At 43.3% G+C, this 16,510-nt stretch overlaps 1 protein-coding gene across 1 annotated transcript; it reads right to left on the bottom strand.

Annotated features, from left to right (window-relative positions):
* Positions 1–620: 620 nt before the first annotated feature.
* LOC128718114 (leucine zipper putative tumor suppressor 2 homolog) lies at positions 621–13,835 on the bottom strand. The gene is made up of 9 exons (XM_053811788.1): positions 13,776–13,835; positions 10,544–10,623; positions 7,798–8,473; positions 7,281–7,732; positions 7,053–7,209; positions 6,422–6,823; positions 6,263–6,355; positions 5,264–6,194; positions 621–682 (listed from the first exon to the last, which is right to left on the bottom strand). Exons 1-9 carry the CDS (start codon positions 13,833–13,835, stop codon positions 621–623), a joined length of 2,913 nt encoding a protein of 970 aa, XP_053667763.1.
* Between the last annotated feature and the right edge of the window lie 2,675 nt (positions 13,836–16,510).

Here is a 16,510-nt window from a genome sequence, read left to right as displayed (position 1 = left end):
GGACGCGCACAGGATCGACCCTATACGAAACCCGTCTATCGCGAGGTGCGAACGACGAATAATCTTGCCTGGTCGCAGTGGGCACTGGGACCGATGAGTTGCAAACGCTGCGGTGTCCAGAGGTAGACTGTGGTGCGGTTACCGGCGTTGTTCGAATCACTCCGTTTCCCTGTCGCAGTCGCAGGTGAGGAGTGCAAATAAGGTTCGTATTTTATTGATAAGCGCTTCGTCAGCAACGTGTTGTAGCTTTGGTGGGCAGCGATTAGCGATTTTTGTTCGCAATTTTCACTGAAATATGCTTCCTACTGGCGCAGCGGGCCCTATCGATCCAGTTTCCAGCGTTGGACTAAACTTTCTTTGGGCTTGGGTGGCTGTGTCACCTCCGTTTTGTTTCGGTGCCTTTGTTTACCTTCGCTTTCACCCTTGTTTCGCTGTATAAGCACAGCATAAAACAAAAGCGAGAAAGGCAAAATATGATTAATGCTCTGGTGTATGGTCGACGTAATAATTGTGATTTCACGGTAAAAGTTTACAGTCGTTGAACAAAACAAGAACAAAAGGAAAGTGAAAGCCAAGACCCAAGTACCGCAATTGACTGAGAACGGCGTATGCGTAAACTGTCAAACTCTAATTTGCTGTTCTGAACGACAAACATCATGCATGTTGCATTTGTTCGATATCTGTATTTTTCTTTTTATTTACGTTGTGTCATACTTTAGTTAAGGAATGCATTATTCCTACTTTTACATTAATTCTTTGCATTATAAAATAAGTCTAAATGTTTAATGTTTGAAATAGTAATTTTAAGAGGTTGTTTTATCCATTGTGGATATAAATTGTTATTTGTTTCCTTGAAAACTCGGATAGCGTGGTATCTTTATTCGTAGTAACCACTCGTTGCGAAACCCTCCGTTACGTACGTGATAGTAGTTGTTGCTTTTTGTTGTTGTTTTTCATTGAACTTGATCTACTGACCTTGAATGCATAGAGCAGTTCACGATCGGTCTGCGCAACCCAGCTGGAGGGGAGAATGCGAATATGCAACAAAAGAGAACCGCGCAAAGTTCAATGTTCGCAAAGAAGATTGCTTTCGCTTTCAGGGAGCTTTGGAATCAAGGAAGGAAAAAGGAATAAAGAAGGAATCAAGGAAGGAAACAAGTAGGAATCAAAATTAATGTTTGGTCATTTTTAGGATATCTTTGGTACCTTCAATTGAACTTTTGATGGAAAAAGTGTTTCGCTCATCAACAAAGAAGTTGACTGCTTAAGTTAATTCACTAGATGGTTTAATTTATTCTTTTCAAATTTAGCACATTTTCTTGCGCTAAAGAAGAATTATAAATTAACCGTCAATACGAATATCGAAGAAACGATTGATACCGATTGTGTACGCTGCAACTTGTAATCAATAAGAACATTACCATACTATCTGAGCTTGATCGATACGTATGGTTAAACTAAGTTGTACTGCAAATTTTATTTACAAAAGTATAGAAGTAACTAAGATGTTCAAAAATGATCTTCAAGAATAAAAATCGAACTATTAACTATATGATGGAGATCGCTTTCTAATCCTATCAGATAAGATAGAGTGTGGTGTAGATGTCTATATGTTTGGGTATGCTATAGGCCAGATTATGGTTGAAAAATGGTCGAATGGTTCAAGAAATATTGATTTTTTTATACAGAAACTCAAATCAGTCATCGTTAGCCATTGTACCAATCATTAATGCTTCTTCAGAAGATAGTAATATGCTTAAAGTCGAATGTCTTTAGGCCTTTAAAATGTCTTCAAAATAATTTGGCGAAAGCCTTTTTCTAGAAACTTGAAGTTATGCAAGTTGAAGAACTCACAATGTTGCAGTTAATAGCAAGCTACCAAGCACGATTTGACTTCAAACATTTACTCAAGTTATACAGAAACCGCCTGGCAGTATGCAAATCGCATAACAATCTGCCGGAAGGCTTAAGCACCACAGATAGCAGCAATTTAATACAGTCCCGAGTTACACGAATGCGTGAAAATGCATTCCAGAGAAATTCACATAACCCTAATTTTCGCGTAACTCGGATTCCCTTTATAATATCGTTTATAGTTAGTATTCAGTGATCGATTTCTTCTTTTCACGTTACGGAGCACAATAATAATTGATATTTTATTTCCACAATTAGAGTAAATTTTTACAAAAATTAATGTCAAATTAATATCAAAATGTAGCGCATTTTTGGAAAATTAGGAAATTTGTCAAACACAAACTTTCCACATTCATAATTACACGAATTGTCACAATTTTAGGATGTGCGTAAATCGAATTCTCGTAACTCGAGTGTCGCGTAATTCGGGAAAAGACTGTATATAACTGCCGAAATGTGTTCTGAAATGATCAAGTAACCATTAAATTGGACACTGACTAGGTTGCTCTAAATCTGTATCGTTTCCTTATTGCATTAAATTTCGTACCTTCGTCTACTGAAAATGGCTGCAAATGCAGGAGCCAAATTTTTTCGTGATTTTTTTCGGGACAGTCCTTGTCGAATGGTAATTATTAAAGCCCTTATATGTTTCGAAAATAACACTAATTGTGAAATTTGTAGGCATATCTTTTGAAACCCGTAGAAGTATCTGCACCGAGACCATTGTCTGCCAAAATTGTTGCGCGGCCAAAAACGGCACCAAATCAACTGTTGAATCGGATTGAACCTTCCCCTGTACCACTTACTTTGGCGCGACACGTCTCACGGCTTGATCATTGTGCAGACAAGAATGTACCGAAAACCACTGCTTACTTATTGAAGCAACCTCCACCATCATCATGGCCGAAAAATAATAAAAAGAAACCGATTACGGATTCGATGCCAGCTGGCAAGGATACTGTCAAGAAGCATCGCACTACTAGCTCCGGTGTTGGTGAAGCGAAAAAACTGAACACAGTAAAGAAACGTGACCCACAGCCACGAAAGCCGGGCTGCAAAGTGTGTCTACCGGACAATCCAACCGGGTTTCTGCTCAACGAAATTGATCACGTTCGCGATCACATACTGGATCGTCCGAGCAGTATAAGCTGTCGACAGGCAATCGCACTAGCTCAAGATATACGCAATCGGGTCGACGCTATAGTCCTGCCCGTGGGGATCATTGGCGAACGTGAGACACGTATAAAGTTCATCGGTGGACGTGTGGAGAGTTTCGCAAAAATACCAGAACCAAAGCGAATGTCAGTGACGGACACAGTTGTTCCTAACACTAAGCGAGTGAAAAATGTAGTAGACAAAAAAGTCATATCATCGCCATTGGGGAGTTGGATGCGACTCGAAGAGGAACGAAAGGATTTTAAGCATCAGCATCAAAAGACTTAAAAAAAAAACTTTGGGCAATTTTTGGACGATAGGCGATTAAAAAATAAATCGCCCATAAAGATATTCGATTACAAGCTCATATCGTGTTCTGTTGCAGAGACTAAAATGTAATGTTGTATGATTGCAACCTGTTGTGTGCCTGAGACTTTTTAGTCCCTTGCTTTGAAGTCTATCAGTACTAGACATCAACAAAAAGCATTCATAGATTATATGATGGCATGTTAAAAACAAATCTATCGGCCGACCGTTCACCTCACAACTGTTAGAGTTGCATCACTGATAACGATATACTGAGAGTATTTAAAGAGGCTGCATTGCTTACAGAATGTTACAGTTACAGCTGACGGTTACACCATACGGTAATCAAGATGGCATTTGTCGGATCATTTGCCATTATTGGGCTTTTTTGCCTCCAAGGCGTTCTAACAGTAGGCAGTGCCGAGAATAATCTCGGATTGAAATTGTTTTTGAAAAGCAGTGGAGACAACGTCCAACCTCAAAACTACTACCAGAATTTTTCACCTTATCGGTCTCGCTTTGCGGACGCCAACAGTGCTCCGGAGTACTTCCGCACCGGATACGGCAATGTAATTACGTCCCAGGTTACCTTTGTGGATGCAATTAATAACCGATCCACTACATGGAAGGCTGGTGTCAATCCGAAACGTAACGACCAGTACCGTGCTGGAGTATTGACTGAGGAATCGATGAAATACCAACTACCACAAGGGTTCGTGCTGAACAAGTACGAAGAACCGATGCCGTCAACGTTTGACGCCCGTGAGAAGTGGTCGTATTGTCCGAGCATGAATGTGGTTCGCAATCAGGGATGCTGTGACTCCAGTTATGCCGTGGCGGCAGTTTCTACCATGACCGATCGCTGGTGCGTCCACTCCGAAGGAAAGGCTCAGTTCAACTTTGGGGCGTACGATGTCGTCTCCTGTTGCCATCGTTGTGGATTTGGTTGTGATGGAGGTGTGCCGAATGTGGTGTGGCAATACTGGGTAGAAAACGGTGTAACCAGTGGTGGAGCATTTGGATCTCACGATGGATGCCAATCGTATCCCTTCGATGTCTGCAAGAAGGCGGGAGATGCTAGCGATGCTCCTCGATGTCTACGCGTGTGCCAGCCTGGATACAACGTTACCTATGCGGAGGACAAGCATTACGGACGCGTGGCCTACACTGTGCCCAAGGATGAAGAGCGTATCATGTACGAAGTGTTTAACTTTGGACCGGCTCAGGCCTCTTTCACCCTGCACACAGACTTTGTGCAATACAAGAGTGGCGTCTATCGCCACACGTTCGGCGTACGCGTGGGAATGCATTCGGTGAAGGTGATGGGCTGGGGAGAGGAGAACAACGTTAAGTTTTGGCTGTGTGCAAACTCCTGGGGTGCCCAGTGGGGTGACGGTGGTTTCTTCAAAATAGTTCGAGGAGAAGATCATTTGGGTTTCGAATCGAATGTTGTCGCTGGATTACCTCTGTTCCGCTAGTGAATTACCGATGGCCCTAACATGAAAGAGGAAATACATTCATAGCAAAAGAAAATCTATTTGTGAGATTGTTCGCTACGTTCACTTGACAAAAGATAATGAATATACAATTCGAGAATTATCTTTTTAGGTATTAATTAATCAACTTTAAAAAAACGCCTTCAATCACTTAAATAACTAACTCTTATCAGAAGTAACTAGCAACAATATTTAATTGAAACTAATTCGGATCAGTGAGCTGTACTAACACACAAAACGGAAAGTAGGCAAGAATTTTGGCTAGCGCACGATGAATTATATAAACGCTATATAAATTCACATCTGTTTAGAAAGTTATACTTTACAACGATACTCGTCTCGCCACAGATGTAATTGTATATATATGTTCTAGTTTCGACCCGCGTCATGATCTTGTTCTAGTTGTATAGTCTTAAGCTGCTCTTCCAGCTGCTGTGTACGTTTGCACATTTCGACGTAATTTTTCTGCAACTGACGCTGGTAGATGAGGACCTTTTCCTTTTCTTCCGCCCATTTCGATCTCTCTTGTTCAAAACATTCCCGGCAGGACTCTAGTTCGCGGTTGAGTCGGTCCAGTTCATCACTGCTCTGTGTTTGGCGTTTACCTTCTTTAAGAGGCGGTGTTTCGATGGTTTGTGCCGAAACCTTCGGTTTTTCCTCGTGATCAGGCTCTTCCTGTGTCGGTGTCATGGATTTGTAATCATCGTCTGATGAGCTGTGTTGGTGGTAGCTATCAGCAGGGGTGACCGTTATTTCCTCAATTGGCGTTTGGGCCATTGCTGTCAACGAGCTCGGCAGCAGACTGCTCAGATCAAGCGTGATGTCAGTCATGTCGACCTGTTTACCACTTCCGTACGCATCGATTATGTTTGACTTGTCTTCATCGGAGTAGTTACAGATCTGCGAACTGAGGAACAGTTTCTTGTTCATCTCGGATTTGCTATTGAAATAATTCTTTATGATTTCACTGCTGGAGATCACTGTCGACGGGGAAGTCACATTGCTCATTGCGATGTTCTCCACATAAGGAGACTCAGTTGGTGTGTTACTACTGCTATTGCTATTTGTGAGCTGATTGTTGTTGTTGCTATCGTTGCGACGATCAGACTCCTCGAACTTTTGTGCAACGAGCTCCAGCTTCTTTTTGTATCGCGTGTACCGACCCGTCGGTGCACCTTCATAGCCTCGCAATAGCGAAATATCAGACAGTTCCTTGCGTAACTTTTGTATTTCGTTATTCATCAGCACAATGATCTGATCTTTGAAAATAACAATGCGATTCAGTTGTGAAATTTCCAGATCGAAATCAAGCTCCTTCTTTATCTGTAAGACAAAAACAATAATAGTGCATAAGTAAATTGAACCAATCCAGATAAGAATGGTTATGGTACCTCCGACTTCTTTATGCTAATGTCGTCGTAATTTTGCAGCTTCATGTCCGCTTTGAGCTGCACTATTTCCTGATCTTTCGTGGATATTTCGGTCTGCAATACCATTAAACAAATGTTAAATTGACTGCAAACAACAAAATAAGCTCTATATCAACTGACCTGTGCATCCTTGAGTTGAGATTTCATCAGTGCCACTTCGCCATTCTTTTGGCACAGGTTCCATTCGCTCTCTTCTAGACGCTCCTTCAGATCACTAATTATTCTTCGCAACATCTGAATTTCATCTAACAAATCTCCATTTTGGTCTTTCAGCTCCTTCGCGCTGTGTTGCAGTTGTTCCAGTTCTAATTTATGCTGTTCGGTTTGATCCTTCGCTTGTACCATGCCCGTTTGCAGTCGAGCGTTGTCCTCTTGCAGACGTTTCTTGTCCTGGCGCAGCTGAAACGTTTGCATCATGAGCAACTGTTCGAGTTTGTGTACCTTTTGTGCTCCAGCTCTCAAGCGGCTTTCGTGGATCGCTTTCAATCGGTTCAGTTCCTGCTCCCAGTGTTTTTCTTTGTCCTGTGAAAGAATATAAAAACATTCAATGCACAATAAGTTCAGCTATGCTCAAATGTTGTACTGGTTTTTTTTCTTGAATTAGCGGAAAAGCAAACTTTTTGTTCGTGTATTCGTGTTAGCCTAATGTCTTCCATATCCCGTTCCAAGAAGCACACCGGTTTAATTTTTCGCTATAACTCCTTAGATCTCTGTCAACCAAATGCATCCAGTAACACAGCACACTACCAACCTGATGAACTTTGAATATTACTTGTTCATTGTGCTCCATTGTTTGCCGAAGGTAGGCTAGCTCGGAATCGCGATCGCGCAATGCTGCTTCTAGTTCGGATATGCCCGAATCCGATGGTGACGGTGCCATATCGAGAATATCCTGTTGGTGGTACAGGCTAAAATGTAAGATGGGCATCATTATGTCGAGTTCCATTAGCGAATCGAGTGCTCGAAAGCGGGACCGTACCTGTGGCTGGGATTCGGATAGGACGCGACCATGCTATCCGGCAGCTTCAGAATAGACTCTAAACTATCGTACGTTTTGAAGGGAATGGATGATCCTTTACGCATTAAAGTACTATTATATTGATGGTGATAATGTTGGTGGTAACTGTTGCTCATCATACTGCCACCAATCGTTCCGAACGTGGATCCCATCGATCCGTTACTAGAGCACGGTCCCACGGACGCGATCGGTGTTGCGCCATTACTTCCGCTGCTGCCCTGCTGTTGCAGATGGTGCAGATCGGTGGTGCTTCCGAATTTGTACTGCAGGCTCATTGTAGGACCAAGCGACGGCGTTGAACCGTACCGATCGCTAAGCTCCGTCAGGCGACCACCGATTGGGGCACCATAATTTGGTGTGTTACATTTGTAAGGAACTGGTTTGAAGGCAATCGGACGGATCACTTGTTTGCCCTGGAAAGATATCGGAAAAAGTGATCAGTAGGATTCGGAACAAAGGATCAGCGATCAAACCGTACCTTCCCTAGAATACCGCTACAGGATTGTATTTTCGGCGGTTTATCATCGATCGGTATTCCTAGCGTAGATGCACTACCACCGTGACTGGCAAGTTCGCTGGCCGTTGCAACATTGGCCGCCATCATTGCCGCTGCCGTTGTGTTGATCTGGTGGCCCACCAGTTTCGTCGATTTCAAATTAAGTTGCTGCTGTTGTGCTGCGGCATTTTTGCTATTGTTTTTCTCGAATATCTCACGGATGTTTTCGAAGTGTGCCTTCCGCAGACTGCTTTCGGACTGTGGCTCCCGCGATGTGGAGATGAGCGTTAACGAACTGGCACCGCTAGAACCAGCCCCGTAGCCCGATGATTGCTTGTTGAGGAAGTCGGATATCCGCTTTTGCTCACGGCGAGATTTCAACGTACCAGTGAAACTGGCCTGAGCGATGTTAAGCCCAACCATGGGCTTGCTGCCGTGCGGATGGAATGGGTTGTTTTCGAGCGAAGACGAACGGTAGTGTCCTTTCGGCCGGAGCGACTCCGACGTTCCGGAAGCGATGTGAGTGTGGGAGGCCCCATTTGAATGGACTGGTTTCTTTCCCGGGGAACTGTACGATGCTAGGAGAGGTGAAGTGGCTGGCAATAGTAGCGATGATGGTGCGCTTGTTTCTTTGCCTTCCATTGCATCGGTACTCCTCCTACAGTTGGTAAAACGCAAAGAAAAGTATAAAAAAGAGAGTATGAAAATACAAATTAGTAAATCGATAAGTAAATGAATTTGTAATCTAACGATTTCTTAATGACGACACAACCGAAATCAAGATCCAGACCCTCACAAGAAAAAGGACCACTCTACTGGATGACGGAATATCACGCAGCATCACGGCCGAGAACATCCGGAATAAGGTGATCTTTCACTGTTTGGAGAAGGAAATGTCTTCAAACGATTGTGAATTGTATCTTAGATTAAGCTACCTTTAGTTGTAAGCAATACGGCCTGGCCGTCATTACTGAATAAAAAAAAACTTAATGATGCTTAGTAATATCTAGACAACAGCTATACACAGAAGAGGAAGATAACGTTTTCTTCTGATTTATCGGCACAACATCCTCAAGAGGTCTAAAGGCCTTGCCTGCCTTTCTTTGACTTTATTTCCTTGGCGGGACCAGTCAATCAGTCCAGCGTACAGGGGATCGGTCCGCAATGGATTTTGGACCAGTTCTGTTGTGTGAAAACCGGCACCACTACCAGTACACTTCCGTGCCGCCCCACTAACGCTTTGCCGTATAGTAATTATGTTTATAACCGGACTTTGCCGTAGTTATAGTGGTATTATGTATCCAAAACGTCATTCTCTCGATGGTGGAATTACATTCACATTAGAGAAACGGTCTAACGTCAGGATCGATGCAGGATCTACTGGTAGTTTGGGGAACAGGTTTTCTGCATAGTATTTCAACAACCCGTACATGTTTTTTACCTTTCCCTTAGTGATCGATACACCAAAACAGCTGTTCGACCTCATTCGGCCGCGTGCAGCTGTTACAGCCAAACCCAAACCTGAACCGATAACGGGTACTTGTCGCGAGACCCTTATGCGGTGGGAGGAATGACAATGCAGTATATTGGCAGTGAGTGTTAGTGTATTGGCAATGGTTCAAGGTTGATGATTATTGCTTGTTTTGTGTTTTAGGCCTATTCAACCAGGTTTTGGTCTAAGCGATCACATTAGTCATCATAGACAAGCCAAAGGAGACGATGTTGTGCATTGGCACCTCCAACAAAGTCATTACGTTGTATGTAATTTGTTACATGCTCCGATCGCACTAAAAAAGCATCGTGAAAACTTACGACAACTAGCAGTGTATCTACTGGAAATCTCGCTTGAAATCTTTCCGTCTTATAGAATAACAACGATCACTTCTCGTATAGCAGTTGGGCGGCTATAACGCTCACGGAAAACTCATTGACGATTCTGGCTATAGTACCAGGAGTTGGCTGACAGTAATATTGCTGAATGAATGCACCATCACCGATGCGTATTCTCGAGGATACCCGCGAATAAATGTGTCGGAAAGGGGTTGGTATAAGCGAGAGTAACGCGTAAATTGCAACGCCACACAGGGGGGGAAACATTGGAGGGACTTTGAGTAGCGTAAAATAACAAAATAGCTGCCAGCAATAAAATAAATTACAATTCGCCACCATCACCCGCCTTTCGCCTGTCGGTCTTCGTGGGTTCGTTTTCTAATGTTTTCTTTCTTATCCGACCGTGAGAACTTTACCTCCACCGGCAATACGAATGTTGCAGCACGCAGAGTAGCAGTACGGTGAAGCACCCGCTCATGGAACGATCGTGTCCAACTGACTTACAAAGCAGCATTCACAGACTGTCCGATCGATCATTGCATCGGGGTACGGTTCCACTGTTCGCTCTCCGTTTGCTTCCGTTGCAATGGAGAACAGCAATTGCGTTTAGACGCGTCGCATAGGACAAACTCGCTGCTGTGGTGCTGTGAAATACTGTCGTGTTGCATAAGCAGAGGAAAAACGGGGACCACTAGACAAGCTATCCACGTTCCCTAGAGGTGCATTGGCATGGTGGGCATGAGAAGACGGTGGAAACACACTCCCAGTTTTCTGTTCTCTCCACCGCGCAGCCCCATGGCTCTTCTAGTGGGCAAGTTCTACTATAGCGGGTATTGCGAATCACGATTTGAATGGGAAATAGAAATATGTGATGCTTGCGCATCGCGTTCTTACTCACCTCAAGCCGAGATTGTACTCGTCTGCACTCGTCGTACCATTTGAAGCCCGTTGGACATCGGTGTACGCGGTACTGGAAACCTGCGAATGAAAAGGCAAAATTGACGGCAAAATTACTGTTTGCTCTACTTAGGGTTGCGATGGAAAAAGTGAGGCTCTTTACGTTACTTATCATTTGAGCGATGAAAGGCTCGGTTTAAAAAGCATAAAGGATCAGTCCTAAACTCAGTTTAGGTATATGCAAAAGGCAAACAAAGATATAGGTATTTATGAGCTAAGCAAATTTGGCTTACAACATTCGGAACACTGAAAAATATTTACCACATTTATCAATCAACTGGTAGTGAAACAAACAATTTTATTTTAAGTTGTTATTAAACTTCAATCAGCAACTGTTTCGTTAAATCCAAACTCACATTCTCGTCGAAAATTTAATTGATCATCATGTGCGGGACGCTCTAACCTATTGGATGGACGGAAGAAAAACATGCTTGAAGTTTGCTTTTCGACATCATCGCATAAACTTAGACTGCCTGAAAGTTTGTTGGAGGCGACAAGACAAAACAAAACTACAGTGAAGATAGCCCACGGCGACCGTCGGTTGTGAATGGATGGGTTACCCAAGCCACATGCCTCTGTCGACCAAGCAGAAACCCGTGAGACAAGTATCGATTTATCCAGCGTCCAGTCTATCAACATTAATTCCACGGATAACGGAATATTATGACGATCCATTATTCGGAGCGAAAGGTGAAAGAGGATCTAATGCTACAAAGCGCGTGTTAGGTTAACCATCGCTTCATCTACTCGGCTTAAATCGTGTTTTCGAATATTGTGCTTTGTGCGCTGCGTTGCGTTCCATCCATGCCCTAACCTCGGCACAGAACCATGCCCGGCAATAATCTTCACCAGCGTTCGACAGCTGTTGAGCTGAGGCGTACAAATCTCTGTTCACCCATATGGTTGCGCTTGGAGAAACCCCGAAGCAAAAAGAAGAGGGAAGTGTAGTAAAGGGGGGGGGGGGGGGGGGGGGGTTTGGGTGAAACCTAATCAATCCGATCTTGATGGTTTACTTCGGGTCAGCGTCATGGAAATTATGCGAGAGTATTTCTTATTTCGGACCAGTTCACACTTTCTGCTTTGGAGCTGTTGAAGATTTAACGCTTGGATAAGTGAAATTCAAACATCCAAATTAGCTGCTTTCTTAAAAACAGAGAGAAGCTACGTTGCTTGGATGTTTTTTTCAACTAGCCAGTGCATGCTTTCATCGATTTTAAAGAGAAAAGCAATAACACTATACTGAAAACTGGAACTTCTAGTCACCTTAGTCACATTACGACTTACCATATGTATGTGTTAAGGAGTAATGGAGGAGAAGCTACCATGATGAAATCTATTTCTTGTACAATGATCTTACTATTCAATAGCACCATATACTAGACATTATTGCTCATGTTAACTGAATAAGAAACTATCTTATTCTTCTTCCGCACATTGCAAAAAAAATATATCGAGCGCAATATTTGTACAATTGGTGAAAAGTTTCGAGACCCCTGCATTACAGTATCAAAAATTGGATTACTTTTCAGTATCTGTTGACAAATTAGATAAGTCGTTGTGATATTAGCCGGATCATTGAAATCTTATAAATTGCACGAGTTCCCAAAAAATGTATAAAAGAATAAAAAAAATTAGTTTTAAAATCAGAAGATTTTGGCAAGTCAAAGTGATAAGATCTCCAAGACGACACAATAAAAGAAGTATCTCCACTGCAGAACCAATCCAGTTAATAATTTGCAAGGATTTCATTCATCAAGAAGCGCACGGAGTTCCGAGGCATGCCTATTTCTGAGACACTATACTTGTATATCCAAACGATTAGCATAACCCGTGAATGTAATTTGGAAAGGTGCACAATTATGTAAGCTTAGAAACAATCGGTCTAAACCAAGGTTTTTGTCCAAACATTCCAGAACAAACTCTGTTAAAGTTGTGGACGTTGAACGTTTTAATAGTTGATGAATAGCTAGGGTTACAGGGGAGCTTGAGTAGATGAACAAAAGATGATGAGAAGATAATACGACAATTCTTAACATCCTTTAGTTGCTATGTTAGAGATCATGCATGATCGTCCAGAAAAGCCATCCTCGGAAAAATTGTATCCGTCCCCATCGCACTCTATTAGCACAGTGCGCAGTACAGTAAACCTTAATCGTGAAGTACGAGATGCTACTAACAAAGTTGGGTCTATACAAATACTGCTCTGAGACATGGACTCCATCCAAAACTTAGAGAAGGTCGAGAACAAGATGCTCAGAAGGATTTTTTAACCCCGCATATGCGGACCAAAGCCGTTTCGATGAGGAACTCTACGAGCTGTACGTTTAACTCGCCGTGGTACAATGAGATATACACACCAGGTTCAGGTGGGTTGGTCTTGTGATGAGAATGTCACCAGACGACCCAACTCGTAAAGTCATTTTATGTCGTCCACATGTACTGAGTAGGCGTGGTAAGCTCATATTGATATGGAGCGATGTAGTAGTGGAATGATGTAGTGTAGTGTAGGGAGTGAAGTACAATCAAGCTACAAGTATGCACTAACATTGATTCTTTGACACGTTGTAGTTATTGCGCATCTTTGGCAGATGAATCTATCACCTTCGGCACAATAGCCTTTATGGTTTGCTGTTGATGACTGATGGCTCTTAATGCAATCCACTATCGTGGTGGCATTCAATTCGTGCCGTTACCATGAATTGAGCTTTCACCACGTTGCTCAATCACTTGACGGCGAGATGAATCATCATCATCTGCTCGTTTATGTCGACCGGATTGCTCTAGAATCAACCAACGGAGGTGAGCGTGATCGTTACATTAACCTCGAAAGTCCATCTGTGCACCAGAATAAATACTCACAATAATTGCGACTGCAATTTCCAAATTTCGTTCAATAAACCCGTTCGTTGGAGATGGAAGCGGAATGGTGCAAAGGGGTTGGATTTGTTTTTTTGTCTGTTTCTACCGATACTCCATTTCGATCTTCCGCAGCAGGGAGAAGCGAGTTATAATGAAGAAGTGTGTGTATGTTTTTTTTTTAATGACGCACGCCCGCGCAATGTTACGATGCGCGCGGGCAAAATAATTATGTCGGAAATTGAACTGAAAATAACGGTCATTAGTTAATGGTGGCAAAGCAATCTTGCTTTCGAGGTACGCTCATCAACAGCTACCAGACCGCTCGGATCGAGCGTTACCAGTGAAGGTAACGCTGTAATTGGAGGTACGCTCATAGCGATTTTGCGATACTTTCGAAAAGTCGGATTTAGGCAGTCAAATTAGTACATGGCTTCCCATTTGTGTGCTAAGTGACAAGAAATTGATTGAAAGCCGTCGCGTATAGTGCACGATACCATCGTCTTCTATACTGTATGTGTGCGTGTGGCTATGCGTCTTTACGGAAAGAAGCTCGAGACAGTACCGTATCGCTACAAGCGCAACGTAACAGAAATTGGACCAGTTTGGGTAGTGCGCATCCTGCTAATCCAGATAAGTGGTTCTGTCCAACACCCCCACTGTGCGGAGGTCATTAGTGTGCTCCCGGAAACATGCCAGTGCACTGGTCCGCCGCTTTCGCATCTCTATTTTACCCGTCGCTATCTTGGCGGTCTCGCGCAAATCGCAGTGCCGGATCACCCAGAAGAAGACGTTTCGGGAGGGTCTGGCTCGTGATCGCGATCTCGTGCTCGATTTTATTGTTGTTTTCACCCACCCAGGAACACCGTGTAGCTTCGCGAGCTGACACATTGCGATAGTGCATAAATTTGCCATAAATATTACCCGGCAGATACGAGACACCGAGGGAGGGACGGCGAATGCGTCAGGGTGGCGGACACGGTCGTAGGGAGCAGCGTTCGGTTTCATCGATACCAACTAATTCATTCCCAATTCCTGCTCCACACCGATGTAATATGTTAATTAATAGTTTGTGAAGGCACGGGATCCACAGAGACACCGACGGAGATGGCGGTCGTCCTCTTCTCCTGCTTCCCGCCATCGGCAGCGACGGCGTAGTCGATGTCGGTGGTTGTGTTTTTCTCGCGTGAGTGTCGATAAATTTATGGTGCATGAACCGACCAGAACCGGCGGGATGGGCACCGTTCGAGCAGGGGGCACGGCTAGAGCTATAAAAGTGCCCTCTTGAAAACAACTGGAAAGAAAAAGAAGCGAATGCTCCATCACAGCGTGAGTGTTTGCAACAGTGCAATAGTGAAATGAGCGGGAGAGAAAAAAAAGAAATCTCCAACGCAAAGCCCAATGCAGTCCTTGCAGTGTCAGCAACGACTCCGTGGCTCAGCACAGTTCTACCGTGCACAGTTCTGGTTGTTGTTGGTCGTAGGTTTTGACGGCAGCTCTTCAGCATACCAAACATAAAGCGAAATAAACAAGATGATTATTTTTAATAACAGTACCCTCAGCTAACCGTGCGCTTCATTTAAATGTAATTTACTCCTTTTGCAGACACAAACGCACATATACACACACACACAGTTTCTCTCTTTGACCACTGGCCAAATGCAGTGCTTGCTGGTGGAGGGGTTGGCCCTTCGCGAAAGGGGGAGAATGGTTTTCGCCTCCGGAATCAAATACGAAACGCTTTTCCGGACCGTGCACCATGCACGAAATGCACCGGGCTGCACAGCTTCACCCGAAAACGGATAATAACAGCGATTGGGTCAGTGGTACAGTAAAAAAAACCGTTTTCGCAGCATGCAATATATGCGTGCGGAGCAATGGGATATAATAAACGCGATAAATGCATGAACAAACCATAGTACAGATTTGGTGGCAAGTCCAAGAAAATGAGACAAACACGAAGCGTTTGCCTTGTCCGTTTTCTGCAAAGCGGTAATTGAGCCTTTCGAGAGCTCGCAGGTATTGATAACGATTATGACGTTTTGCCCTCACGGGATGAATACCGTTTGTTGTGGTGGCAGTACCGAGCACCGACGAACCGACGTGACACTTAGAACAAAATAAGCTTCAAAAGTTGGCTTCATATTTCAAATCAAAATACGTTGAACACTAGCGTCATCTCTATAATGAATCGCTCACTATTCTACTTCGACACCGACGCAATAACTGCCAGGCCTTTTGATATGACTGTATGCCATGACAGTTAACTGTATGTCCAGAGACTCGCAATATTTTACCCACTTCTCACATACTACTTTTTAGTTTGGAAATGAATAAAATGATTTGCTTGTGTGATTTGTACAATTATTCGTACAGAAACTAGTCTCACACTTCCTTTCCGTTTTGTATTTTTTGTGTCAATCTAACCAAACGTCCTCAGAGCCAACTTAGATTTACTTTCATAGAAGTTATCTCCTCATTTGAAAATGACATTCACTTCATATTGGACACTTTTTTTATGCAAGTGCTACGTCGGTTCGTCGGTGGCAGAAGGACGCGTCACCTGAAAGCCCATTTTGGAATTAAACGATAAAAGTGTAAAACTTTTCGATAAGAGGACAAAAATGGCTAGATAAAATAAATTACCTCGATATTTATTTAACCCTCAAAATCTTTTCTATCCTGCGCGATATCTGGCGTTTGATCGCCAAGTCTTTTTAAATGTCTGAGGAAATGTTTTCTCTTCTAATGTCTGGTTTACGACATTTTACTATAACACATGCACACTGCAAAGGATCTCGTGAAGAACGATTAAAACATCGCAACAAGACCACACTCACTCCCGTCCTCAACAGCAGTATGGGAGAAAAGTATGGGGGGCCAGATGGGTTTGGAGTAACAGCAACAACATTGTCGCAAGCGTAATAAAATCCATGCTGTGTGTGCTCCCGCAGTGTCGAGTGGTTTTTGTCCAGTATTAATATTCATAAAACAGAAAACTATCCATCTCCCAACCGGAGGGACGGTCCGATATGAAGCCAAAGCAGTACGA

The sequence above is a fragment of the Anopheles marshallii genome, chromosome 2 (genome assembly GCF_943734725.1).
Source record: "Anopheles marshallii chromosome 2, idAnoMarsDA_429_01, whole genome shotgun sequence".
NCBI lineage: Eukaryota > Metazoa > Arthropoda > Insecta > Diptera > Culicidae > Anopheles > Anopheles marshallii.
The sequence above is the reverse complement of the archived record's forward strand: the minus strand, read 5'-3'. Positions and strand labels throughout refer to the sequence as shown.